Source organism: Poecile atricapillus, chromosome 6 (assembly GCF_030490865.1).
Source record: "Poecile atricapillus isolate bPoeAtr1 chromosome 6, bPoeAtr1.hap1, whole genome shotgun sequence".
Lineage (NCBI taxonomy): Eukaryota > Metazoa > Chordata > Aves > Passeriformes > Paridae > Poecile > Poecile atricapillus.
The window spans coordinates 38,289,778-38,316,964 of record NC_081254.1 but is presented as its reverse complement, the minus strand read 5'-3'; the positions used below and the strand labels follow the sequence as shown (position 1 = coordinate 38,316,964).

General features: G+C 49.6%; 1 protein-coding gene across 3 annotated transcripts in view; it reads right to left on the bottom strand.

Moving 5' to 3' along the window:
• Nucleotides 1–27,187, bottom strand: part of INPP5A (inositol polyphosphate-5-phosphatase A) — a 196,538-nt gene that overhangs the window by 117,831 nt on the left and 51,520 nt on the right. For all 3 annotated transcript variants that reach the window (XM_058841027.1, XM_058841029.1, XM_058841028.1), the window contains exons 3-4: nt 21,995–22,095; nt 20,642–20,729 (exon numbers count right to left, since the gene is read on the bottom strand). In XM_058841027.1, coding sequence (XP_058697010.1) covers nt 20,642–20,729; nt 21,995–22,095 — 189 coding nt within the window. The remainder of the gene's footprint in view (nt 1–20,641; nt 20,730–21,994; nt 22,096–27,187) is intronic.

Here is a 27,187-nt window from a genome sequence, read left to right as displayed (position 1 = left end):
GAAGTTAAACCAATGAAGCAAAAATAATCCATTTAATGCTTATGCTCTGTGATGCATTTCTATGGGGTTTCTATTGTTGTTGTTACAGTGCTTCTGTTCATTCTTATGCTTTAGTGGTTCAACTGCAATTTATCAGCCTGGAGTGGAAAATACCTGGCACCTACTTAAAATGCATGGAGCTAGCAATAAAATTAACCTTGTGGCAATTGTTTTCCCACATGTTTGATAGACCAATGTCAGCTCATCTGTTAGAAGGAAATAAAAAAGTCAAGCCTAAATGTACAAAAAATTATGATGGAAGCCTTAAATAAAGCAAGGGTAATGCAAGTTTATTGAGTCAAAAATCAATCAATCAATGACCGAGTGGATTAGGAGCACCTCATAAGCCCCAAAGAAATAATTTGCCCAAACACTGAGATTTAACGGTAGAGGACCAAATTCCAACACTTTTAGGAAGTAAGTAATGAAAAATCAATTTGAAAGGAAAAACAGATCAAGAACCCTGGATTCTGACATGCCGACACATTTATTGCTGAATACCATTTCTTGGCTGACCCGAAAACTTCGGAAGGTGTTTATTTACTTTCAACACCTTCCAGAGATCAATATTTTTAATTTGGATCCGAGTTATTATTTTTCACATCACAGCATCGGGGAGTGGAGTAAAGTGGCTCATATTTTAGTGCTAAAAAGATCGATATGACAGTTTCACCTTCACTGCAGCCCCCCGCAGCCGCACGGGTGCACATCATCACGTCCCGCAGGGGGGTGCAGTGCCGCGGCACGGGGAGCAGGTCATCACCCAGCCCCAGCTCCAGACAGCCCATGATTTACCTGGTCATGAAGGGCCTGGTGCCCTTAGAAAACCAATCTTGCTTCTCCCACTTTATCAGGCCTGTCTCTTACCCGTGTACGGGAAGGGGGAGGGGGCTGGATGAGGGAGAAGGAGAAGAGAGGGAGGGCAGGAGCAGAGTGAAAGACAATCAGTTTCACAAAGCAGATTACGTCCCTCATCGTAAATGCATCCATTCGTTTTTACCTTCCTCGAACCAGGGCACATCTGTAATCGATAATTAATTTTCCATAAATTTCAAAATATTGTTCTGGTGGCTGGAAGAAGTGGAGCGCACAGGGGAAGCAGGAGGGAGGATCCCTGTGGCACGAGGGGCTGCTCGTGGGCTCTGGTGGCTCAATCGATCGGTGCTGCAGGGCTGGGGAGAGCCACAGAGCCAGTGGGTGCTGCCCTGCTGCTGCTGCAGGAGCCACAGCCAGTGCCCAACATCTGTCCTGCTGCTGCTGCAGGAGCTACAGCCAGTGCCCAACATCTGCCCTGCAGGAATCCACAGCCAGTGCCCAACATCTGCCCTGCAGGAATCCACAGCCAGTGCCCAACATCTGCCCTGCTGCTGCTGCAGGAGCCACAGCCAGTGCCCAACATCTGTCCTGCTGCTGCTGCAGGAGCTACAGCCAGTGCCCAACATCTGCCCTGCAGGAATCCACAGCCAGTGCCCAACATCTGCCCTGCAGGAATCCACAGCCAGTGCCCAACATCTGCCCTGCAGGAATCCACAGCCAGTGCCCAACATCTGCCCTGCTGCTGCAGGAGCCACAGCCAGTGCCCAACATCTGCCCTGCTGCTGCTGCAGGAGCCACAGCCAGTGCCCAACATCTGTCCTGCAGGAGCCACAGCCAGCCCCCAACATCTGCCCTGCAGGAATCCACAGCCAGCACACAACATCTGCCCTGCAGGAATCCACAGCCAGTGCCCAACATCTGCCCTGCTGCTGCTGCAGGAGCCACAGCCAGTGCCCAACATCTGCCCTGCTGCTGCTCCAGGAGCCACTGCCAGCACCCAACATCTGCCCTGCTGCTGCTGCAGGAGCCACAGCCAGTGCCCAACATCTGTCCTGCAGGAATCCACAGCCAGCACCCAACATCTGCCCTGCAGGAATCCACAGCCAGCACCCATCTGCCCTGCTGCTGCAGGAGCCACAGCCACCCCTGAGCCCAGCTGCCCTCCAGCAGGACACACCGTCCTCCAAGGCACCTTTTACAGACTGGGGCTCCAAACCTCCCTTCCACAACGGCATCACCCTTCCAGGGTAAGAGACTCAGATGCTACACAAACACCAACACAGCTCTTCTGGAAAAGGACGAGTGTGTCTAAACACTGAGAAGAGCATTGACTGCAGGGTTTACTGTGCACAGGTCAGTGAAATGCAGGTCAAGGATGGGATGTGTGTGGCACAAGAACAGGCCTGTGGGACTTGTGGCTGGCAGAGCTTGGAAGACTCAAGCTTACCTGGGCATGCATGCACTGCACAGGTAACTGCTGCAGACTGGCTCTGCTTTCTGCACAAAGTACTCTCGTGATCACAGAACCACAACTCGAACCCAAGCACTAATTGGGCACCCCAAGTGATTTTGTAACAAAATGGTGATGTCCAGCCCTGGGAACTCATTGGTGATGGGATAACATAACTGTTAGGATAACATAGCTGTTACTTAGTGCAGTAATCAGTTCCTTAAAGCACAGCTTACTTGAAACTAGGAGGATACCAAAATGGGAAAAGCATCTACCAGTAAGAAGCGTTTATGAGGATATCTCACATTTCTTCTCTCCGTGTCTTAAAAAACAAGGAGCAGAGACAAGGAGGAAATGTGTCTCTGCAAGATGGGCTGCTCCAAGGAACACATTCTTTTCTCAGCATAATTAATAGCTCACACTCTTTAAAAAATTGCCTTCATGAAGTCCTGTGCTTGAGAGAGTGATAAATGACAGTCATCCTCCTGGGGTGTGTTCCAGAATACTAACTGAAAAGTAAATGCAGGACTATTTCTCCAAATTATGTATCCGAGCTAAAGGTCATATTAAAGGAGCAGCTTTATGTAATGACATTAACTGAAAGCCAGCAGCTTCTGGCTTACTGACAGCAGCACTACAAAGTCAGGGTAAGGAGACTTCCTGGGACTCGTGGGGAGGTTTCATTCTATTGCAGCACTCAACTGCACTCGCAGCAGCCAAGCACACCATCCCCAATACACCTCCTCTGCATGGAGAGGGACTGACACCACTCCGAAATTTGAGTCATTAAATCCTTCTAGATTCAAGTGGAGACCTGCAGTGACTGACAAATAACCCAAATGTGTGCTTGGTCACCTGTGTTTTTGTGACACAGTTTAGAAGGAACAGTCCTTGGGTTTCACTGCAAGGCATCTAATTTCCCAATTAAATCTTGCAACTCAGTAAGAATTCTTGGTTTGTTGATCTCAGTCAGAAACCAAAGGGATCCAGACTGACAAATGACAGTTTTTACTCTTATGCTAGTATTAGGAGATCAGAAAAAAACCACTAAAATCTGACTGAGAATAGCCCTAGGATCCTGCTGCTGCCAGGGGCTATCTGGAAGCCTGGCAGGGAACAAGTCTCTCACCTGGGAGAAAGGCTGAAAACTGAGGACATGCCCAGGGCCCCTGAAAAATATCCATCACTGGATATGCTTTGATGGAGACACATATCTTGGATAATGCTCCCCAGACTTCTCCACTCCAGCATCCCTGCTAAGGAACCCATCCTTCCTGCTCAGCCAGTACAGACACGCAGCATTTTACTGGCCTGTGAATACCCACTGCATCCCTGAAGAAGACTTAAAAACACTATGCAAGCGGTATTTTGTTGGCTCATGGTTAAAGGCAAAAAAATGAAGCAGAGCTGTTGTGCAATGGAAATCCTAAAAAATGACTGCAAAGTGACTGTCTCCAGTCTTACCATCTGGTTTAACAAAGGTTTATCTAAGTGTTTTGAAGTTTGCATTTTCCAAGTGTTCTAAATTTTTAGCTCAGATTTTTCTCACACTTTCAGGACCACTGGAGGTACTTTTTTTTGTCCATCAAAAATGTCCATTCCATATACAGAAGAATAACCCTCATCTATGTGTTGAAATTAGCAGTCAATACGAATTTATAGCAAAGAGGCTATTTTGCACTTCCACAGAAAACAGCAGTGTCCAAATTATATTTTCATCCCTTCCTTCCCCATTTACCTCTGAGGTCTCTGGGCCACAGGCAAATGTTCTCCCACTCCTGCCCAGAAGCTAAAGGGAGGGGACAGCAGAAAGGAGTCCCTGCTCCTGGGAGAGGGCGAGTCTGGAGAGAAAACACACCCAGCACGGGAAGGCCCAGAGTGTGTGCAGAGATCAGCTGTAGTTCAGCCTAAGAGTCCCAATGCAGACATTTACACTCTCTGCTCTTTGTTTCACAAAGAAATGAGTCCATACAGAAATACTCCATCTTTTTTGGAGACCTTTTCAGGAATGCAAGACACAATAAAACTGCAGCCTTCTGAGCCTGGGTTTAGTAAGCCATTACTGTAATTAGCTGAGAGAGACAAAAAATCTTGCAAAATGAGTTAGATGGTTTTGTGTTTTGTTGTGAGTTTCTGGTATTTGTGTGTGCATGTGTTGGTTTGACTGGGTTTTTAGATTAAAGTTATGATTTACTATGTCTTCTTCTACCCTCCAGGGTATATCTATTTACTGATCATTTGTTCCCAGCATTCTCAGACATTACCCACCCATGCAGACTTCCTTTCCCTTACATGATTCCTTACTCTGTGGTCCAACCCCCCCAAACTGCTCTACTCTAAGTAGTCAAGCCATCAACTATGAATTTTAATATGAGGGTGAATTCTGGCCCAGTTTCTGGGCAGCCCCATTTCCCATCACTTCCATGGCTGTGAGCTGTACCCACAGGCACGTGCTGTGCCAGCCTGCTCCCAGCAACACGGACCAGCTCACCACTGGCACATCTGCTGACTTCCACAGACATTAAAGATCAGTCCTAACATCTGTATGAGACAGATTCACACCTTCCATGGCATTTATATCATTTGATGTTCCCTCCTGGACAAGCTGATGCCCTTTCCTGTCCCAAACAGAACTTTGCTCTTTTACTGACCTTGTTATTTGGAAGAAACTGAATCTACTTGAGAGATGCCAATTCCTGTTTGTAGCACAATTTTTCCTATGCTTATTACAAAACATTGTAAGAGAAACCTTCTAGTTTGAGGACAAAGAACATGGATGTCTCAGAGCCCTGGTACAGTAACAACTTTCAGTAAAAAACATGCTTCTGTGTGAGAGGTGGGAGCCTTTTCCATGTTAGGATAAAACCAACATGGAAACACTTCTCCACTAAACCTGAAAGACAAAAGATGCACAACCTGAGCAGTCAGACAGGAAGGACAGCAAGGCCACCAGCTGCACATCCAAACACTGCAGGCAAACCTGCTCTCCCCAACAGCCAGGAGCACCTGGCCCCCATCACCCCTGCACAGGGTCTGTGGGTACTCCAGGAGTAATGCCCATCACTCCTAAAACAATGTTCACCATCATTTTGCTTCATTCAGAAATTGTATTTTACATTTTTCTCCAACAACATCTTTGCCTGGAAAAGATGGAATAGAAAGAAACCAATCCCAAACTCCTCTGTACTTTGATATGCACAACCAAAATAGAACAGATAACAAGCATTCCCAACTGCATCTGCTGTCACCCACCTCTACAGAGCTGGTATTTATCCTGTTTATTTGGAAAAATTGTAACCATCAGTTCTTTTCTTTTGCTACACATATCTATGTTAATAAATTACTGCCAATATGGCAGTCTGTGTTCAAGTGTAAAGGCCAGAATTGAGACACAAAGCTATTCCTTACAGTGAGCCACTCAGCAAACAGAAATATTTGGAACTGTTTGGACAGAGACAGCAGTGTCTCAGCCAGAATTCATGAGCAAAAATCACTAAATTTGTCAAAATGACTAAACCCCACATTCCTACCTTTTCCCCTTTTGTTTCACACACTTTGCATGTCAGACAAATTATCAGGAAAATACTCCTTGTTTGACATTTCATTGCTTAATGCTTTACTGGTGCAGTAAAACAAGACAACTGCTGAAATTATAGGAAAATAAATTTGTAATTTCTTCCTCATTTAGCCATTTTTGAAGCTTGTGTATAGGAAAGTCATTAATGTTATGTCCTCCTATCGACGTTCCAAGCCTTTCAAGGGATAACTAATGTTTTTTCTATACTCTTCCATGTGGCCAGTTAAATTAGACACATTATTTCTGTGCTGTTAGGGAACACTGATCAATAGATACTTGGAAAGCCCTCTAAAACGAAGTGGAAACACTTCCTCAGTGTCAGAGGGTTCTAGTTTGGGTCTGTACGCTGCAAACATTGCAGAATGTAACAGAACAGTGAGCGCGTGTCTGAGGCATTTCAACACCCGCGTCCAAAGCTCCCAACAGCTCCTGAAGGCACGAGACGCCGTCTGCTGCCTTTGTCACTGCCTTGTGTCCCTGGCAATGGCTCTACTGCCAAAATCATCGGGCTCCAGCAGCCTCCAGCTCAGCTCAGCATCACACCAGAGCCGTGCACCATTCACCGTCCTTCCCTTGCAAACTGGGCTGTTCAGTGTCTTTCACAGCAACAGCCATACCCTGAGCTAGGATCAGGGGACATAACACAGCTCCATCTTTTGCTCCTGTTAGTTTTTATTTCATTGTGAAATAACAGCTGCACTCCAAGCCTTTCTGCATGGTATGGCAGGTGAGCAGCGCAGTGAAACCCGACTGCCATAGGATCTTCACAGTCAGGGTGAGCATCCTCATGGACTGCTCTCTTTTTGGCTACAAAGGCTGCATTAAAAATTATTTCAAACACTAATAAACCCATTAATTCCTGTCAGTAAACACCATACACCTGATTTTTCTACAGTCACACTGATCTTATTTAAGTATTAATTCAGTGTCTCAGACAAACACATTAGCAAGTACCTTAAGCAGCATTTCATAATTTCTCAAGCAATTATTTTCATATTTTCCAATCTTACATATTTTCTTGAAAGCCAGAGCTGTTCCAAATCAAACATTTTGTCACACAAACCAAATTCCACACATGCATTACCTGGAAAGAGCTGTTAATAACATGAAGGCTCTGCTCAACCAATGTCTAACTGGCCCTGCCCTTCACCCTACCACACACAAATGCAAACGATATTTCTGACTGCTCCATACCTTAGGCATTTTTTTTTTCTGTAAAAAAACAAAACTTGGGAACTAGGTGCCCAGATTTCTAAAGAGGACCCCATGTGGGGCTTTAGAAACTTCAATTTAAAGCATTTCCTGTATTATTTATGTCAGATCCTCAATTACTTCAGCAGATAACAATGTTTTCCCTTACCACTCCTCCTGTTCTGTTAAACACACCACATCCTCCTGCACGCTCGGCAAGCCTTTACACAAATCACCCTGAAGCCTCAGCCCTCGTGGAGAGCCAGGGAGCTGTGGGCAGTGGGCAGCGAGGGGCTGGGGACCTGCCCACGGCAGCGCTGCTGAGCATTGCCCACAGCCTGAATAAAGGCTGGGAGGATCCCTGTGCGGTACAAGGGAAGGGTCAGATCCCAGCGGACACGCTGCACAATGCTCCGGGGTCCAGCACTGCTCCTCGGACACAGCACGAACTGCAACGCTCCGGTGTCCAGCACTGTTCCCTGGACACAGCACGAACCAGAACACTCCGGTGTCCAGCACTGTTCCTCGGACACAGCACGAACCAGAACACTCCAGTGTCCAGCACTGTTCCTTGGACACACCATGAACCAGAACACTCCAGTGTCCAGCGCTGTTCCCTGGACACAGCACGAACCAGAACACTCCAGTGTCCAGCACTGTTCCCCAGCCACAGCACGAACCAGAACACTCCAGTGTCCAACACTTCTCTGGACACAGCACGAACTACAACGCTCCAGTGTCCAGCACTGTTCCCTGGACACAGCACGAACCAGAACACTCCAGTGTCCAGCACTGTTCCCCACCCTCAGCACGAACCAGAACACTCCAGTGTCCAGCACTGTTCCCTGGACACACCATGAACCAGAACACTCCAGTGTCCAGCACTGTTCCCTGGACACACCATGAACCAGAACACTCCAGTGTCCAGCACTGTTCCCTGGACACACCATGAACCAGAACACTCCGGTGTCCAGCACTGTTCCTCGGACACAGCACGAACCAGAACACTCCAGTGTCCAGCACTGTTCCTTGGACACACCATGAACCAGAACACTCCAGTGTCCAGCACTGTTCCCCAGCCACAGCACGAACCAGAACACTCCAGTGTCCAACACTTCCCTGGACACAGCACAAACTGCAACGCTCCAGTGTCCAGCACTGTTCCCCACACACACCACGAACCAGAACACTCCAGTGTCCAGCACTGTTCCCCACACACAGCACGAACTGCAACGCTCTGGTGTCCAGCACTGTTCCCCACACACAGCACGAACTGCAACGCTCTGGTGTCCAGCACTGTTCCCCACACACAGCACGAACTGCAACGCTCCGGTGTCCAGCACTGTTCCCCACCCTCAGCACGAACTGCAACGCTCCAGTGTCCAGCACTGTTCCCCACACACACCATGAACTGCAACGCTCCGGTGTCCAGCGCTGTTCCCCACCCTCAGCACGACCCAGAACGCTCCAGTGTCCAGCACTGTTCCCCACACACACCACGAACCAGAACGCTCCAGTGTCCAGCACTGTTCCCCACACACACCACGAACCAGAACACTCCAGTGTCCAGCACTGTTCCCCACACACAGCACGAACTGCAACGCTCCGGTGTCCAGCACTGTTCCCCACCCTCAGCACGAACTGCAACGCTCCAGTGTCCAACACTTCCCTGGACACACCATGAACCAGAACACTCCGGTGTCCAGCACTGTTCCCTGGACACACCATGAACCAGAACACTCCAGTGTCCAGCACTGTTCCCCACACACACCATGAACTGCAACGCTCCGGTGTCCAGCGCTGTTCCCCACCCTCAGCACGACCCAGAACGCTCCCAGCGAGCGGCTGCCCGCAGGCCGGTGCTGGGGAACAGACTGCTCGGGGATGAGCTGCTGCCCACGGGCACCGAGCGACCCTGGGCTCCTGGAGAGCTCCTGTGGTCCTGTCCCAGCCCTGTTCCCTGTGCACAGTCCCAGCCCCTGCCCGCAGCACCCAGTGGCACACAGCAGGGTCCTGGGGACAGCCAGGGACACACAGGGCACAGGCAGCCTCTGCTCTCGGGGAGGGGATGGATGCCATGATCTGTGAGCCTTGTGCTGGGACCAAGACAGCCTTTACCCGGCAAAGCCTGTCCCAGCTCCCCTGCCATGGAAACTGCCTTCCTCTCACCTCCAGAAGATTTGCTGCGTTCTTGGACCACAAAGAAATGGTATTAAAATAAAAGGCCAGAACACAAAACTTTTATTCCATTCACAGTGAGATTCTCTACTAGCCATGCTTTCCCTCAAAATTCTTTACTGTTTGAATAGAAAAAATTTATTTATCAAATGGAATTATTCTTCATGAGCTACATCCTTCTTCAGGTTCTCTGTTCTTCAAGTACTACATACTATAACAAAAGGGAAAAAGTTAAATAAAAAATAGACAACTTTCATGCGAAAAGCAGGCAACGAGTCTTAAACTCCAAGTTAAAGCCTTGGAAATACATCAGCAATATCACTGGACTGTCAAAAGCAGAGTTGTCACACAAATGGCAGATGATTGAGAAGATTTACCGTTTGAGGTATGTGTTGAGCCAACCAGTAACTCTTTCCACAGATCTTTGGTCAAATTACTTTAAGAACATGCAGTAACTAAGTATGCAACAAGGCAGAAGCAAACCAAAATGCCACCTGCTCGTGCAGTGAGACGGGAGCAGCTCTGGCAGCTCTCGGGGCCGCAGCCCGGGCTGGTGGCGCAGGTGAGGAGCAGCCCACGCCCGCAGCGCCTTTCTGCGGCTCCTACCGCAGAGCAGGAGAGGAAACAAAACAAAACCAAACCCCAACCATGCCCATCCCGAAACGTGTCCTGCGCTCTTCTGCCTGTGCCACCCTGCGGGCTCCCTCCAGCACCCACGGGCAGTGGGGCAGGGCAGGCCGGGAACAGGGCCCGGAGCGGGGCCACGGCTGCCTCGCTGTCCCCGGCTGCTCTCCAGCAGCTGCTGCTCCTCGCTGGGCGCTCCCATCACAGCCCGGCCCCGCACGGCCCAACCCCGCACAGCCCCGCACGGGATGCGATGTGGGGGACATAGTGTCGAGGATGGGGTGTTGGGGACGCGGTGACATGGACGTGGTGTTGGGGACGCGGTGACATGGATGTGGTGTTGGGGATGCGGTGTTGGGGATGCAGTGACAGGGATGTGGTGTTGGGGACATGGTGACACAGATGCAGTGTTGGGGATGCAGTGACAGGGATGCGGTGTTGGGGATGTGGTGACACAGATGTGGTGTTGGGGATGCGGTGTTGGGGACGCGGTGTTGGGGACATGGTGACACAGATGCGGTGTTGGGGACGCGGTGTTGGGGATGCGGTGACAGGGACGCGGTGACAGGGACGCGGTGTTGGGGACACGGTGGCAGCGCCACCAGGCTCGGGGCTGCCCACCAGGGACCGCCAGCCACAGCAGGCTGTGCCGGAAAGGAGAACTCGGCTTTGCAGCAGCAATTAGAAAAGTTGGGGGTTTTAACCTTTAAAAGCTTAAAATAGTTGATTTCTTCTTGTGTTCAGAGATTACAGTCTACAATTTAATTTCAAGTATTTCAGCTGATTTTTAGATACATGTATTCCTACAAAACCAGGTTGTAACTTTTCATTACAATTAATTTTTTTTCCTGTCTGTTGCACAACTGCAGGGTGAAATTCTGAATATAGAATCCATAGCCCATAGAAAATTCCATTCTATATACAAATTATATAGCTGATACAAAACATGATAATAATTCTGTGGATAAAGAAGCTGCTTTATCACCAATTTTCTCAGCATGAGCACATCTGTAAACAACAGAGATGTACCCGTGGCTGTATTACTGGGCTACCGATCTGTGAAATCCCTCACAGTTTTGTAATTATTCCTCCTCCCACAATCATATAAAAGTATCAGAAAACAGGTGGAAGATAAGCCATGCCCTCCTAGCAAGAACTCTGTTGATGGGTCAAGAGATATATTTCAGAAACGCACAGAATAAAAGACAACTCAAAACTAGAGGAAGGTTCTGCTGTGGCAGCACCTTTCAGATTCCATTTCCCACCCAGAAGAGACTGGAAGCTATTACCTGACAGACAACTTAGTTCCCTAAGAAATTAAGTGGGAGATTTCATTTCAGGTGGTTGTAAGTAAATGTCATGTCACAGAATGACAATACTTATACAACCATTTTTCCAAGATTTTGTCAGAAGCTGTAGGATTAACTTTGACACTCCCCAGCTTCCCTTACAAACTCATTTTCCTCAATTAAAAGATTGAAGCTAATGAAGAGGTCAGACTTTGTGACGCACATTTCAAGAAGCTCCCAACCGTGTATTTCACCAAAACTCCTGAAAAAGCAGGAGGCTGTAAAGGGAAAGGATTGTGAGTTACAATGAAGACGATGAACATGATGAGGATGGACACAGCGAGGTAAGAACTGCTGGAAAATGTGCAGTAGCAGCCCTGATCCCTGGCAGGCACTGCCACCACGAGGCTCCATCCTGCTTTGCATTTTTCCTACAAATGGGGTTAAAATTCTCATTTTTCCATTTCCCTTTTTCTACTACACACACCTCGCTAGAAGCACTTCTGTGCATGACGGGAGATTTGCTTCTGGAATTTCAGGGCCTTTATAAGGAACACTAACATGTTTTTCAAACTGTTTTATTCTTTTTATTCTGCCTAAGAAGTGGAGCTAGGAGAAAGTAAAGATCACTCCAGTATCTGAGTAGCCAGCACCTGCACACAAGCAGGGCTCAGCTGCCAGCCCTTGCCCAGGACTGCCACACAGCCCTGCACCTGGGCACGAGGACCAACAAAAAATCCCAAAGGACTGGCACAGTAAGATTTGTTTAAAAATGTTTATACTAACTTAACACTTAGGGAAAAACAAAACAGTGAGACAGAGGGAAGCATTTGCTCAGGAATGATGGGGGAGCCTGATGATGACAGACACAACACTTGCAGGTTTCTCATATGTGTCTCTTAGAATGGATTCTGGACTTTTCTCCACCCTGGAAGATTATTCCCTGGATGAACCTCATAGGAGTCAATTTGAGAAGAGTCTGAATGACACTCCTGGCTCCTCCTGTAGCATCACCTGCACCTGCAGAACAGCCCAGTCTCCAACCCTCCCTCCAGAGATCACCAAATCTCTGCCAAGCAGTGCTGCTGCCACCCAGTCAGACAAACTCTGCTTCTCTGGTTTGGCATAATTTTTACAGATAACAGTACAGAAATAAACACTGGTACAAATTATCTTTTTGTGGAAAGGAGAAGGAGGAAAAAAAAGAATAAGATGGAAACAGGCTCATGTGAGTAGTAAAAGAAAATTCACTTCAAGACTACAGTAATTGGGAAGCAGTAAAACACATTCTAAAGTCTCCTGCTCAGAAGTGGGTCACAGTGACAGTGACAAATTTGAGACTATGATGGACATCCCAGCGGCAGCAGAGCCCCTCCTCTAGCCTGCCCAGGGCCAGAGTGCTGCCCCTGAAAGACACCCTCCGTGTGTGTGTGTCCCTTGTGTCCCCTCCCAGCCTGGTGGCAGTGTGTCAGTGTCCCCAGTGTGCCCTCCCAGCCTGGTGGCAGTGTGTCAGTGTCCCCAGTGTGCCCTCCCAGCTCACTGGCAGTGTGTCAGTGTCCCCAGTGTCCCCTCCCAGCTCACTGGCAGTGTGTCTGTGTCCCCAGTGTGCCCTCCCAGCTCACTGGCAGTGTGTCTGTGTCCCCAGTGTGCCCTCCCTGCCTGGTGGCAGTGTGTCAGTGTCCCCAGTGTCCCCTCCCAGCTCACTGGCAGTGTGTCTGTGTCCCCAGTGTCCCCTCCCAGCCTGGTGGCAGTGTGTGTGTGTCCCTTGTGTCCCCTCCCAGCTCACTGGCAGTGTGTCAGTGTCCCCAGTGTCCCCTCCCAGCCTGGTGGCAGTGTGTCTGTGTCCCCAGTGTCCCCTCCCAGCTCACTGGCAGTGTGTCTGTGTCCCCAGTGTCCCCTCCCAGCTCACTGGCAGTGTGTCTGTGTCCCCAGTGTCCCCTCCCTGCCTGGTGGCAGTGTGTCAGTGTCCCCAGGGTGCTCTCCTAGCCCAGGGCAGGGCTCCAGGGCTCCTCCAGGGTATCCACACCTGGGCACTGCAGACTGGAGCTCCAGCTCCATCTCCTGGGGAAATCCTGCCTCTCTGCCAAGCCTCAACATTCCATAAAACTGGTAATGAAGAAGTGGGCTGAGAACTCATCACCATGTGAATTCCTTCAATATTCAATTCAATTACAACTCTCTTCCTAAATCATCTTTTTTACTTAACCAAACTCTAAATTGACAGAGCTAATAAGCTCGGGAGAATCAGTGTACACCATCCATTTCTGGGAACAGGACAATATTTTCTAAGATGCATTAATAACTATGACAGGATTTATGTATAAGATAAATTAATTTCAATTTCCTTTTTCAATTAATGGCCAATTATTTGAACTCAGCTCAACCAAAAATATTACTCAAGTATCATTAATCTAACAAAAATTAACTTTACTATTCTCTCAGTAACGAGCAGATATAATTTTAAGGAACAATAACACACTTGAATAACGTTGTCCATCTGTATTCCCAGGACCACTGCTCCCCACTGGAGCCCCCGTCATGCTGGCTCAGGTTATTGCTCATAAGGACAGAGACTGAGCAAAGGTCTGCCCAGGATGCTGCTGCAGGCTGCATTATCCACCCCAGAGCAGGAGCCACGTCACATTAAAAAAATACTGCTAGAGAGCACGCGAAGTAAAAACAATCTGGGGAAAAAAATAAAGCACAGCCTTTTCCTGCACACCCTGGCAATGCCTGGACTTGATTTAGTGTTCCCTCAGTGTTCCCAGAGTCTGGTGCCACCCAGCCCCAGTGAGGAGCAGCGGGTGCTGCACAGCCTGGGGCCACCACTGAGCCCGTCCTGCTCGGGGACAGCAGCACCACCAAACAGCAGCACACACAGCAGGGGCAGCCAGAGGGACACTGAGCTCCCCACATCCCCAGGGGTCTGTGCCCCATGAGAGGGACACTGAGCTCCCCACATCCCCAGGGATCTGTGCCCCATGAGAGGGACACTGAGCTCCCCACATCCCCAGGGGTCTGTGCCCCATGGAGAGAGACACTGAGCTCCCCACATCCCCAGGGATCTGTGCCCCATGGAGAGGGACACTGAGCTCCCCACATCCCCAGGGATCTGTGCCCCATGAAAGGGACACTGAGCTCCCCACATCCCCAGGGATCTGTGCCCCATGAAAGGGACACTGAGCTCCCCACATCCCCAGGGGTCTGTGCCCCATGAGAGGGACACTGAGCTCCCCACATCCCCAGGGATCTGTGCCCCATGAGAGGGACACTGAGCTCCCCACATCCCCAGGGATCCATGGCCCATGGAGAGGGACACTGAGCTCCCCACATCCCCAGGGGTCTGTGCCCCATGGAGAGGGACACTGAGCTCCCCACATCCCCAGGGGTCTGTGCCCCATGAGAGGGACACTGAGCTCCCCACATCCCCAGGGGTCTGTGCCCCATGGAGAGGGACACTGAGCTCCCCACATCCCCAGGGGTCTGTGCCCCATGGAGAGGGACACTGAGCTCCCCACATCCCCAGGGGTCCATGGCCCATGAGAGGGACACTGAGCTCCCCACATCCCCAGGGGTCTGTGCCCCATGGAGAGGGACATTCAGCTCCCCACATCCCCAGGGATCTGTGCCCCATGAGAGGGACATTCAGCTCCCCACATCCCCAGGGGTCTGTGCCCCATGGAGAGGGACACTGAGCTCCCCACATCCCCAGGGGTCTGTGCCCCATGAGAGGGACACTGAGCTCCCCACATCCCCAGGGATCTGTGCACCGTGAGAGGGACACTGAGCTCCCCACATCCCCAGGGAACTGTGCCCCATGGAGAGGGACACTGAGCTCCCCACATCCCCAGGGGTCTGTGCCCCATGAGAGGGACATTCAGCTCCCCAAATCCCCAGGGGTCCATGGCCCATGGAGAGGGACATTCAGCTCCCCACATCCCCAGGGATCTGTGCCCCATGAGAGGGACACTGAGCTCCCCACATCCCCAGGGGTCTGTGCCCCATGGAGAGGGACACTGAGCTCCCCACATCCCCAGGGAACTGTGCCCCATGGAGAGGGACACTGAGCTCCCCACATCCCCAGGGATCTGTGCCCCATGAGAGGGACACTGAGCTCCCCACATCCCCAGGGATCTGTGCCCCATGGAGAGGGACACTGAGCTCCCCACATCCCCAGGGATCTGTGCCCCATGGAGAGGGACACTGAGCTCCCCACATCCCCAGGGGTCTGTGCCCCATGGAGAGGGACATTCAGCTCCCCACATCCCCAGGGGTCTGTGCCCCATGAGAGGGACACTGAGCTCCCCACATCCCCAGGGGTCTGAGCCCCATGGAGAGGGACACTGAGCTCCCCACATCCCCAGGGATCTGTGCCCCATGGAGAGGGGTGTGATGGCAGGGCACAGGCAGGGACCCACTGGTGCCTGTGCCACCTTCAGCACCCCGAACCTCTCAGCCTCAGTAACTGAAGCACAGCCTCGGCAGGGGTGTGGGAAGAAAGCTTGTGAGAAAAATGCCTGTTACCACTGTATTCTTTATTCACAACTTACCTCTGTCCACCCCCCAGGTGATTATTGCAGGGAAGTTTCATTTCAATCATTATCTCACCAAACCCACCCTTTGAAAGTGAGGAGCTGTGTGAGCACAGCAACCTCTCTCCCTTCAATCCATTGGTATTAATAAAACCCTGCTTGCAGCTTGAGGCTCTGGTGTTTCAACACATCTCTCTAAAATCAGAAATGCTGGTTTTGAAAGGTTGGTTTTTGTTTTGGTTTGGTTTCTTTAATTTGAATGAATGCCTATACAATGAACTAACTGCAGTGCACTGCACCTTTATTAGGAGGAGGAGGAGGAGGAGGAGGAGGAGGAGGAGGAGGAGGAGGAGGCTGGAACTTCAGCAAGTCACATGAAGAGCCCAGTGGCATTTGTTCATTGCAAGGTCACCTGTGGGCCTGAGCAGGCACACAGACAATAGAGGGCTCTTTAAATAACAAACCTCTACTGGGAAGTGGAGCAATGTCCCCAGTGTGCAGATGCTTCTGCCCATCAGCTAAGGGCTGTGCCAGCCACACAGTGTCCCACAGGCTCCCTGAACCTCAGGCCCTTGGAGCTCTGGTTTGAGGAGCCTCAGGACACTGAGGACACTCCAGGAAAGATTCTCCCTCAAGCTACAGAAACCACGAGTTCAACACAGCAAGAAGGCTTTAAGCCACACAGGAGTTTCCTCTGCCTTCTCTGAACAATGAAAAGGAAGCCAAGGATTTGCTAAGCAATGCACGACCTTAACTGAGTACTCCAGAAATCAATGAATACATGGCACAAAACAAAACTAGACTTGATCTAATTACAATAAAAATGTCACTGATTATACTGACATGTTTTCATATAAAAATACTTACAGATTTGATGAAAACATCAATGTATTTCTGACTGATATTTACCTTCAGTACATTTTCTTATTCCAGAAAAAAAAACCCTTATTCACCATTAACTTGGATTATTCAAGAAGTATTGACATGCAAAAGTTCAGCACACCCAACTATTTTTGAGTAATTCACTTAGAAAAGTGACAAGATTTATAATTTAACCCTTACACGAAATAGACCAAGCACAACAAAATTAGCAGAGAATGTAAATAATGGGATGCTTGGTAAAATCAATGGAACTGCAAAGACCTACTTTATTACAAGTGAAGTCCATTCAGTACAGTCACAAATAAATGCAATGTACTGAATTTTTCAGCTTCTCAGATTTTTACCTTTTTCAGTCTTCTTATATCTGTCTTTTCATTAATTGTACATTCTGTGACAGAAATCAAGATCTATCCCCTACATAAAATTTTATGCAACAGAAGAAAGTTCCATGCTTTCCAACAGGGATTTACAGGAGGCTGTGTTTCGCAAAGCTTTGTCAAATTATTTGAATGTCTGAAATTTAGCACATGAGCCTGTTTATCCACACTCGACCGCTACTGGTATTTCCAGTGAGAGCTGGAACAGCAGCACAGCTGCCAGGTAGTTAATCTGACATTTCTGGGAAGGCACTGTCAGCCCTGCAGAGGCTGTCACCCCCCACCCTGATCCATAACTGCTGGAAGCTCTGGGCTCCAGCTCTGCCACCTTCCCAGCACTGACAGGCAGCAGCTCTACTGCAGCAGCTCTCTGCCAAGCAGAGATTCATCTTCAGTTCATTTTTCAGTCTGATAAAGCTGTGCCTCTCCCCAGTGTGACCCCACTGCTGTGTCCCCGTGTGCCCCCCGTGTGCCAGCCCTGCTGCTCCCAACGCCTGCGGAGCCCCGGGCCAGGGGTCCCTGCCCAAAGCTGCCACCCCAGCCAGAGCCTCGGCCCCTGCCACTGAGCCCTTCCCTGGGACAGGGACCTTCCCCAGCCGGGCTCTCACTGCTCTGCTCTTCATTCTCTGCATGTGTTTAGCAAGCTTTGAGCAGAAGAAAATCCCGCACAGCGTCACCCTCCCACCATTCCTGGCAGAACAAACACGAGCCACTGAACCACAGCGCCTGCCCCGCTCCCCACAAACCCCAGACCTAAACCCAGCTGCTCCTACACCACATTTGCTGTATGTGATCAAACATGACAAATCCTGATATTAAGCTTTGTGTCTGGGATGATGCAAAATAATCCATATTGATCCTTCAATGTGGATTATTACTTTTTAAAACTAAGTCGCTCCACTAGAGACACCTCATTACTGCACTGGTTTCTTATTTCTGTGTGGAATTTGCACCTGTGCTGCTGTGAGTGCTGACAGTGCAGCCTCAGATCTCTGCCAGTCCTATCACAGCCAGGCTGAGTAACTACGGGCAGCAAAATCTGCTTTAGTTTTGCAGGAGCCAAGCCAAGGAAACCCTTACAGAGGAAGTGATGCCAAAACTGGTAAAAAAGGGGATGTGAGAGCAGCAGGGATGAAGGTTAGCTAAACTGTAACTACTGGGGCTTCTCCCTTTCTAAAGTAAATAGCATTATACAAAAATATATATATAATAAACATTTATATTTCAGAGAGGTAACAATATAACGACAAAGCTACCATCTGCTGCCAAGTCTGTGCCTTACAAGGGATGGAAAAAAGCCCACAGAATTACAGAACTTTGCAATCAAACAGAACTAACAAGGAAACACAGAGACATGACATTGTACAAGGCAAACCACACTGGAGATAAGCCCAGAACTTTACCCTAAATGGACACACCACATGTGGAACTCCTGCTCACACAGTCACACACACTGAGCAGAGGAGCTGGAGATCTGCCAGTTCAAATCACACGTGTGAAAAACCATTTCCTTGAATCTTTGATTCCTGACAGCAGTGCCAGGAACTGTCAGTGAGGACTGTGGGCATTCAGCACCAAAAAACAGACTCTAACAAGTCAGAAGGGGAAGGAGCTCAAGTGCACCCTCTCTCCTTTCTATGTTTTTGGGCTTTGGTTCCAAGCCACTGCTGCTGCAGTCTAACAGTGAAGGTATAAAACTCCTCTAGCACACAGCATTTCCCCCTGTGACTGTAACACAAAACAACACTGAATAATTGCTCTTCCTTCGGGTTCTGCCTTTTCCACACTAAGCAGATTCAGCTCTAAAAGGTTCTTAAGGGTTACAAGCAGCCTATCATGAAGTACACATCAAACACTTCTGTAAATCCATTTTGTATCTTTGCAGTCATCACTTCAAGAGTGGGTAATTTAACCACACAATAAGAAGATGGTTTTGGTTACACTATTTCCATGGAAAATAACATTGGTACTAGGTCTCTTCCTTTCCCTTCCCCTTTATTGAGTCAATATATTGACAGAACTTTTTTCCTCTGGAAGGCCCAGCTTTAGTAAATAATGGATTTTAGTAAATAATGGATTAGAAGAAAAAAAAAGCGAAGTATTAATTATGACAAAAAAGGGAAAAATACAAAGGTGGTTGAGGAATACTGCAAGAAACAGAGTGCCTAGAAAATAACGCTGTATGTGAAACAGGAAACCACATTAGTTCTTGAACTGGGAACTTTGCAAAATACAGGTTTCTTCACAGAAACACAAACAGCACATGCTCTAACTGGGATTCCTGGGATTAACTTCTGTAAGAGCCTTTTTATCCATCATAATGCCATCAAATCAAATCAATGTACCTCATGCTAAATAAAATTATTTCAATACTATGAACTACTGTGATTATTCCTAAACACAAAACAAAAGCTATATTTTGTTATGGATTAGTCTTCTATGCTGTTTCCCAAGTTAAGACCACAGATGATTATCCCTTTTTGCTGTATTTCAGAAAAGTGATGGCTGGAAGGCAGCTCTGGAGCTCACCTGGCTGAAGGCAGTTCAGGAAAATGCAGAGCTCCTTGCAGCTCCCTTGCCCACATCAGGAGATCTGTGCTGTAGGACCCCCACAGGGTCTCCAGTGTGTGGGATCATCTGGATGCAGCTCTGACCTGTGACTGACTCAAAACACGCAGCTCTGTCCTGCTGCTTTTACCTACCAGCACTTTCTGACCATCTGCAGAGTGCAGTTTCAGCATTAGTGACTGAGGTTTGTTCCACTAAGGCTCAGTAAATATTCTGATATTCTTGCTCTTATGATGAGCAAGAGAAAAAAAACCCACTGATTCCTCTCCTCCAGTTTCATCTTAGCTGGGCTTCTAGCCAGAGTTACTTAAAAAAATGAAGAAATAGAAACCTTTCCAGGTTGTTATATGCCTCCAGGCTGGGCTCTGTGTGTGTGTGGCAGCTGTTTTTCCTTGTCTGAACTGTGTGCCAGGTGCTGTCCTTGGCTGCCAGGCTCCTCTGAGCCACCACTGCCACTGAGCAGCAAACTGGGGGAGAAGGAAACGTCTGCCCTGGGAAGGAGGGAGATGTCACTGATTCACCCCCAAAGGTTGTTTTTCCTGTACAAGCCGGCAGTGATCACTTGGACAAGCAGCAGATGTGTTGGCACAGTGCACAGCCCTGGCACAAGCACAGGAGCCCTTCTGCTGTGCAGGAAAGGCAGCCCCACACAGCATTTCACACATTTTACCCAAACACCCCTCGTGTGCTAATGCAAACTCGTCCCCTGCTGCTGTCACCTCACCTCAGGCCAGCGGGGCTGTGAGCCAGCCCTGAGATCCCTTCCACAAACCTGAACCCTTGCCAAGCTCCACCAGCCCACACTGCCAGACACTGCCAGGAGCTGAAATGGAAGGTGATTCTGGGCCACCAAAGTTACTGAGTTAAGGAAAAAAGACCTCTGACAACCATTTTAAACAAAAGACTGTCTGCACACTGATATTCTGCTCATTTTACATAGATGCACCTCTGTGAAATCAGCATGCACACATGCCACAGAATAAACACTCTCAAGAGTAAAACACAACAGTAATAAAAACATAATCATCATCAGGACGGAAACAGCTCACGGGTCAAAAATCCCAAACAGAAGAGATTCACCTTCGTTTGAACTACACTGATGAAATAAAGAAATTTACCGTGAAATGTTCCTGTGATTTATAGTTCTCATCCAGGTAAACTCGAGCTCTGTTGTAGTCTTTCATTGCATCACTTGATAACAGTTCTCTGAAAGAGAAAGCAAAGGCTGAGCACGAAGGGAAGGGAGACACAAACTCAGGGCTGTGACACCCCCGGCATTCCCAAAGGAACCCGGAGCCTCCCCCTCCCCTGGGGGAGTTCAGGGCCAGGTGTCCCCGACACGGCCGCCCCCGTCAGCTGCAGCTCCAGAGACTCTCCCTGCACTGCTGGGCACCCCAGAACTCCGGGAATTTGGGATCTGTGCCCCCAGAACTCCGGGAATGGGGATTGGCACCCCCAGAACTCCGGGAATTTGGGATTTGTGCCCCCACAACTCCGGGAATGGGGATTGGCACCCCAGAACTCTGGGAATGGGGATTGGCACCCCAGAACTCTGGGAATTTGGGATCTGTGCCCCCACAACTCCGGGAATTTGGGATCTGTGCCCCCAGAACTCCGGGAATTGGGATTTGTGCCCCCACAACTCCGGGAATTGGGATTGGCACCCCAGAACTCCGGGAATTTGGGATTGCCACCCCAGAACTCCGGGAATTTGGGATCTGTGCCCCCACAACTCCGGGAATTTGGGATTTGTGTCCCCAGAACTCCAGGAATTTGGGATCTGTGCCCCCACAACTCCGGGAATTTGGGATTTGTGCCCCCAGAACTCCGGGAATTTGGGATTTGTGCCCCCAGAACTCCGGGAATTTGGGATTTGTGCCCCCAGAACTCCGGGAATTTGGGATTTGCACCCCAGAACTCCGGGAATTGGGATTGGCACCCCCAGAACTCCGGGAATTGGGATTTGTGCCCCCAGAACTCCGGGAATTTGGGATTTGCGCCGCCGCCAGCAGAGGGCGCGCGCGGCCGCGGCTCACGGGAGCTCCCCGGCGCCGGGGATCGATCACATCGGGATCGATTCGATCGGGCTCGATTCGATCGGGATCGATTCGATCGGGATCGATTCGATCGGGATCGATCACATCGGGATCGATCAAACCGGGATCAATTAAATCAGGATCAGTTAAATTAGGATTAGTTAAACCAGGATCAGTTCAATTAGGATTAGTTAAACCAGGATCAATAATCCCGCTGTGTTCCAGCACAGATCGCTCCTGTCCTTGTCCCCAGCTCGGGGGTTAGATCAGGATCAGTTAAAGCGGGATCAGTTAAACCGGGATCAATTCAATTGGGATAAATGAAACCGGGATCAGTTAAAGCAGGATCAGTTAAAGCAGGATCAATAATCCCGCTGTGTTCCAGCACAGATCGCTCCTGTCCTTGTCCCCAGGCTGTCGCTCCCCAACACTCACTTCACGAACTTGTCCACATGAGACATCGACGCTTCGTAGTTCTTCCCTCCGAACTCCTGACAGTGCAAAGCCATGAAATGGGGTTTGTGTGCATGGACAACCTGGAACGAGAGAAAAAACAGATTTAACACTCAGGGCAGCTGTGGCACAGCCCAGCACACAGCACCAACGACACAGATCCACACGCCCGGGAGCTGCCACCTGAGACAAAACTGAACACAATAAACAGCAATCGTCTGCTATCCACACCAGATTCAGAACACAGAATTATCACCTCAAATATTCTCAACTAGTATTTCCTTTTTAAAACTATAACTTAGTTCTTAAGTTATATATATATAGGTTATACATATTTTTAAATAGGTTAGATATATCTATATATCTATATCTAGATAGCTAAGATAGATAGATAGACAGATAGATAGATAGACAGATAGATAGATAGATAGATAGACAGATAGATAGATAGATAGATATAAAATATATTTTAGTGTTTCTATTTAAAATATAGCAGCAGTTTCCATTGAGGCAGAGGCAGTCACAGTCCCCAGTTTGAAGTGACACCTTCATGTGCCAGCAGCAGAGCCGTCCAGCTGGGTGACACAGCAGCAGGGACGGCCCAGAGCAGGTGCCAGGGCCTGCCCGAGGCTCCTCAGAGCACACACTGGCACAGGAGGGCCAGGGAGCAGCCAGGCTCAGCTCCATGCTGGGCACCAGCTGCCAGCACGTCCCTTCCGGCTCAGGGACACACCTGGGACACTGCTCTCCATCCATCCATCCATCCATCCATCCATCCATCCATCATCCATCATCCATCCATCATCCATCATCCATCATCCATCATCCATCCATCATCCATCCATCCATCCATCCATCATCCATCCATCATCCATCCATCATCCATCCATCCATCATCCATCCATCCATCATCCATCATCCATCCATCATCCATCCATCCATCATCCATCATCCATCCATCCATCCATCCATCATCCATCCATCCATCATCCATCATCCATCCATCATCCATCCATCATCCATCCATCATCCATCATCCATCCATCCATCCATCCATCCATCCATCACCCATCCCTCCATCCCTCCATCCATCCATCATCCATCATCCATCCATCATCCATCATCCATCCATCCATCCATCCATCCATCATCCATCCATCATCCATCCATCCATCCATCCATCATCCATCATCCATCATCCATCCATCCATCCATCCATCCATCCATCCATCATCCATCCATCATCCATCATCCATCCATCATCCATCATCCATCCATCATCCATCATCCATCCATCCATCCATCATCCATCCATCATCCATCCATCCATCCATCCATCCATCCATCATCCATCCATCCATCCATCCATCCATCCATCCATCCATCATCCATCCATCATCCATCCATCCATCCATCATCCATCATCATCCATCCATCCATCATCCATCATCCATCCATCCATCCATCATCCATCCATCCATCCATCCATCCATCCATCCATCCATCCATCCATCATCCATCCATCATCCATCATCCATCCATCCATCCATCATCCATCATCCATCATCCATCCATCATCCATCATCCATCATCCATCATCCATCATCCATCCATCCATCCATCCATCATCCATCATCCATCAATCATCCATCATCCATCATCCATCCATCATCCATCATCCATCCGTCCATCCATCCATCCATCCATCCATCCATCCATCCATCCATCATCCATCCATCATCCATCATCCATCCATCCATCCATCCATCCATCCATCCATCCATCCATCCATCATCCATCCATCCATCCATCATCCATCCATCATCCATCCATCATCCATCCATCCATCCATCCATCCATCCATCATCCATCCATCATCTATCATCCATCATCCATCCATCCATCCATCCATCCATCCATCCATCCATCCATCCATCCATCCATCCATCCATCATCCATCCATCCATCATCCATCCATCCATCATCCATCCATCCATCCATCCATCATCCATCCATCCATCCATCCATCCATCCATCCATCCATCATCCATCCATCCATCCATCCATCATCCATCCATCCATCCATCCATCCATCCATCCATCCATCATCCATCCATCATCCATCCATCCATCCATCATCCATCATCCATCCATCATCCATCCATCATCCATCCATCATCCATCATCCATCCATCCATCCATCCATCCATCCATCCATCCATCATCCATCCATCCATCCATCATCCATCCATCCATCATCCATCCATCCATCCATCCATCCATCCATCCATCCATCCATCATCCATCCATCCATCCATCCATCCATCCATCCATCCATCATCCATCATCCATCATCCATCCATCCATCATCCATCCATCCATCCATCCATCCATCCATCATCCATCCATCCATCATCCATCATCCATCATCCATCCATCCATCATCCATCCATCCATCCATCCATCCATCCATCCATCCATCCATCCATCATCCATCCATCCATCATCCATCATCCATCATCCATCCATCCATCCATCCATCCATCCATCCATCATCCATCCATCATCCATCATCCATCCATCCATCCATCATCCATCATCCATCATCCATCCATCCATCATCCATCCATCCATCCATCCATCCATCCATCCATCATCCATCCATCCATCCATCATCCATCCATCCATCCATCATCCATCCATCCATCATCCATCCATCCATCCATCCATCCATCCATCCATCCATCCATCCATCCATCATCCATCCATCCATCCATCCATCCATCCATCCATCCATCATCCATCATCCATCATCCATCCATCCATCATCCATCATCCATCATCCATCCATCATCCATCCATCCATCATCCATCATCCATCCATCATCCATCATCCATCATCCATCATCCATCCATCCATCATCCATCATCCATCATCCATCATCCATCCATCATCCATCCATCATCCATCCATCCATCATCCATCATCCATCCATCATCCATCCATCCATCATCCATCATCCATCCATCCATCATCCATCATCCATCCATCATCCATCCATCATCCATCATCCATCATCCATCCATCCATCATCCATCCATCCATCATCCATCATCCATCCATCCATCCATCATCCATCATTCATCCATCCATCATCCATCCATCATCCATCCATCCATCATCCATCCATCATCCATCCATCATCCATCCATCCATCCATCCATCCATCAGCCATCCATCCATCCATCCATCCATCATCCATCATCCATCCATCATCCATCCATCCATCATCCATCATCCATCATCCATCATCCATCATCCATCCATCATCCATCCATCCATCATCCATCATCCATCCATCATCCATCCATCATCCATCCATCATCCATCATCCATCCATCATCCATCCATCCATCCATCCATCCATCCATCCATCCATCCATCCATCATCCATCATCCATCCATCATCCATCCATCCATCCATCATCCATCCATCCATCCATCCATCATCCATCCATCATCCATCCATCCATCATCCATCATCCATCCATCATCCATCCATCATCCATCATCCATCCATCCATCCATCATCCATCCATCATCCATCATCCATCCATCCATCATCCATCCATCCATCATCCATCCATCATCCATCCATCATCCATCAGTGAGATGGAGCTCTCAGTGCCAGCAGGGCAGGAGCAGGAGCAGGAGCAGGAGCAGGGGCAGGGGGACTCCTGCCGTAGAGCCCGGTCAGGGGAAGCCTGGAGGGGTTCGTGCACAGCGAAGAACCCCGAGAACGGCAACGTCCAGAGCTACAGCACTGGCAACCCACCCCGGGTCACCCCTGCAGAAAGAAGGGAATGTCCTGCCTGGGTTCCTGAGTCATTTCCAAGAGTCATTTCCTCTGTACCTCAGCTTCCCGGTCATTGCAACATCTTGGCACTGACCTGCCTGGTGAAACATTCTGAGGAGAGCTGCTGGCAGTGTTCCTGGATACGGGGAAATAGTAAATACTCCCACCCAGGTGTCTGATGATCACTGAGCACTTCCATCACATCATTAATGCTGATTTCTGCCAACAGGGATATCAGCAATTTGCTTTAAAGCAAGCGGCTCTGGGAGGCGTCCTGGGCCTCGCTGAGGGGATGCTCTGGGACCAGAACATGCAGCAGCTGCAGCCTGCAGGACACACACCCACCTCCCTGGAACATCCATCCTGCCCTCAGGGCTGCCAGGCCAGGACTGTGCCCCCTGTGCCATGTCACCCTCCACACCCCCTGTGCCATGTCACCCTCCACACCCCTGTGCCGTGTCACCCTCCATCCCCCTGTGCCGTGTCACCCTGTCCCCCTGTGCCATGTCACCCGCCACACCCCTGTGCCATGTCACCCTCCACACCCCCTGTGCCGTGTCACCCTGTCCCCCTGTGCCGTGTCACCCTCCGTCCCCCTGTGCCATGTCACCCTCCACACCCCTGTGCCGTGTCACCCTCCATCCCCCTGTGCCGTGTCACCCTGTCCCCCTGTGCCGTGTCACCCTCTGTCCCCCTGTGCCGTGTCACCCTGTCCCCCTGTGCCGTGTCACCCTCTGTCCCCCTGTGCCGTGTCACCCTCCATCCCCCTGTGCCGTGTCACACTCTGTCCCCCTGTGCCGTGTCACCCTCCACACCCCCTGTGCCATGTCACCCTCTGTCCCCCTGTCCCGTGTCACCCTCTGTCCCCCTGTGCCGTGTCACCCTCCATCCCCCTGTGCCGTGTCACCCTCTGTGCCCCTGTGCCGTGTCACCCTCTGTCCCCCTGTGCCATGTCACCCTGTCCCCCTGTGCCATGTCACCCTCTGTCCCCCTGTGCCATGTCACCCTCTGTCCCCCTGTGCCGTGTCACCCTCCATCCCCCTGTGCCATGTCACCCTCTGTCCCCCTGTGCCGTGTCACCCTCCATCCCCCTGTGCCATGTCACCCTCTGTGCCCCACGGTGCCACCTCAGCAGCAAAACCCCTGCTCTGGCAGGAGAAGAAGCAAGAGCCCTGGGGGAAAGATGCTGCAGATCCCCCTCGGGGATTCCAGAGGGTTTTCAGAGTTGGCTCTGATTTCCAATGTTCAAAGCAGAAAATTGTATTTGCAGTCCAAGACAATCTGGTGGTATCAGAAGAGAAGAAAAAAGGCTTGTGAG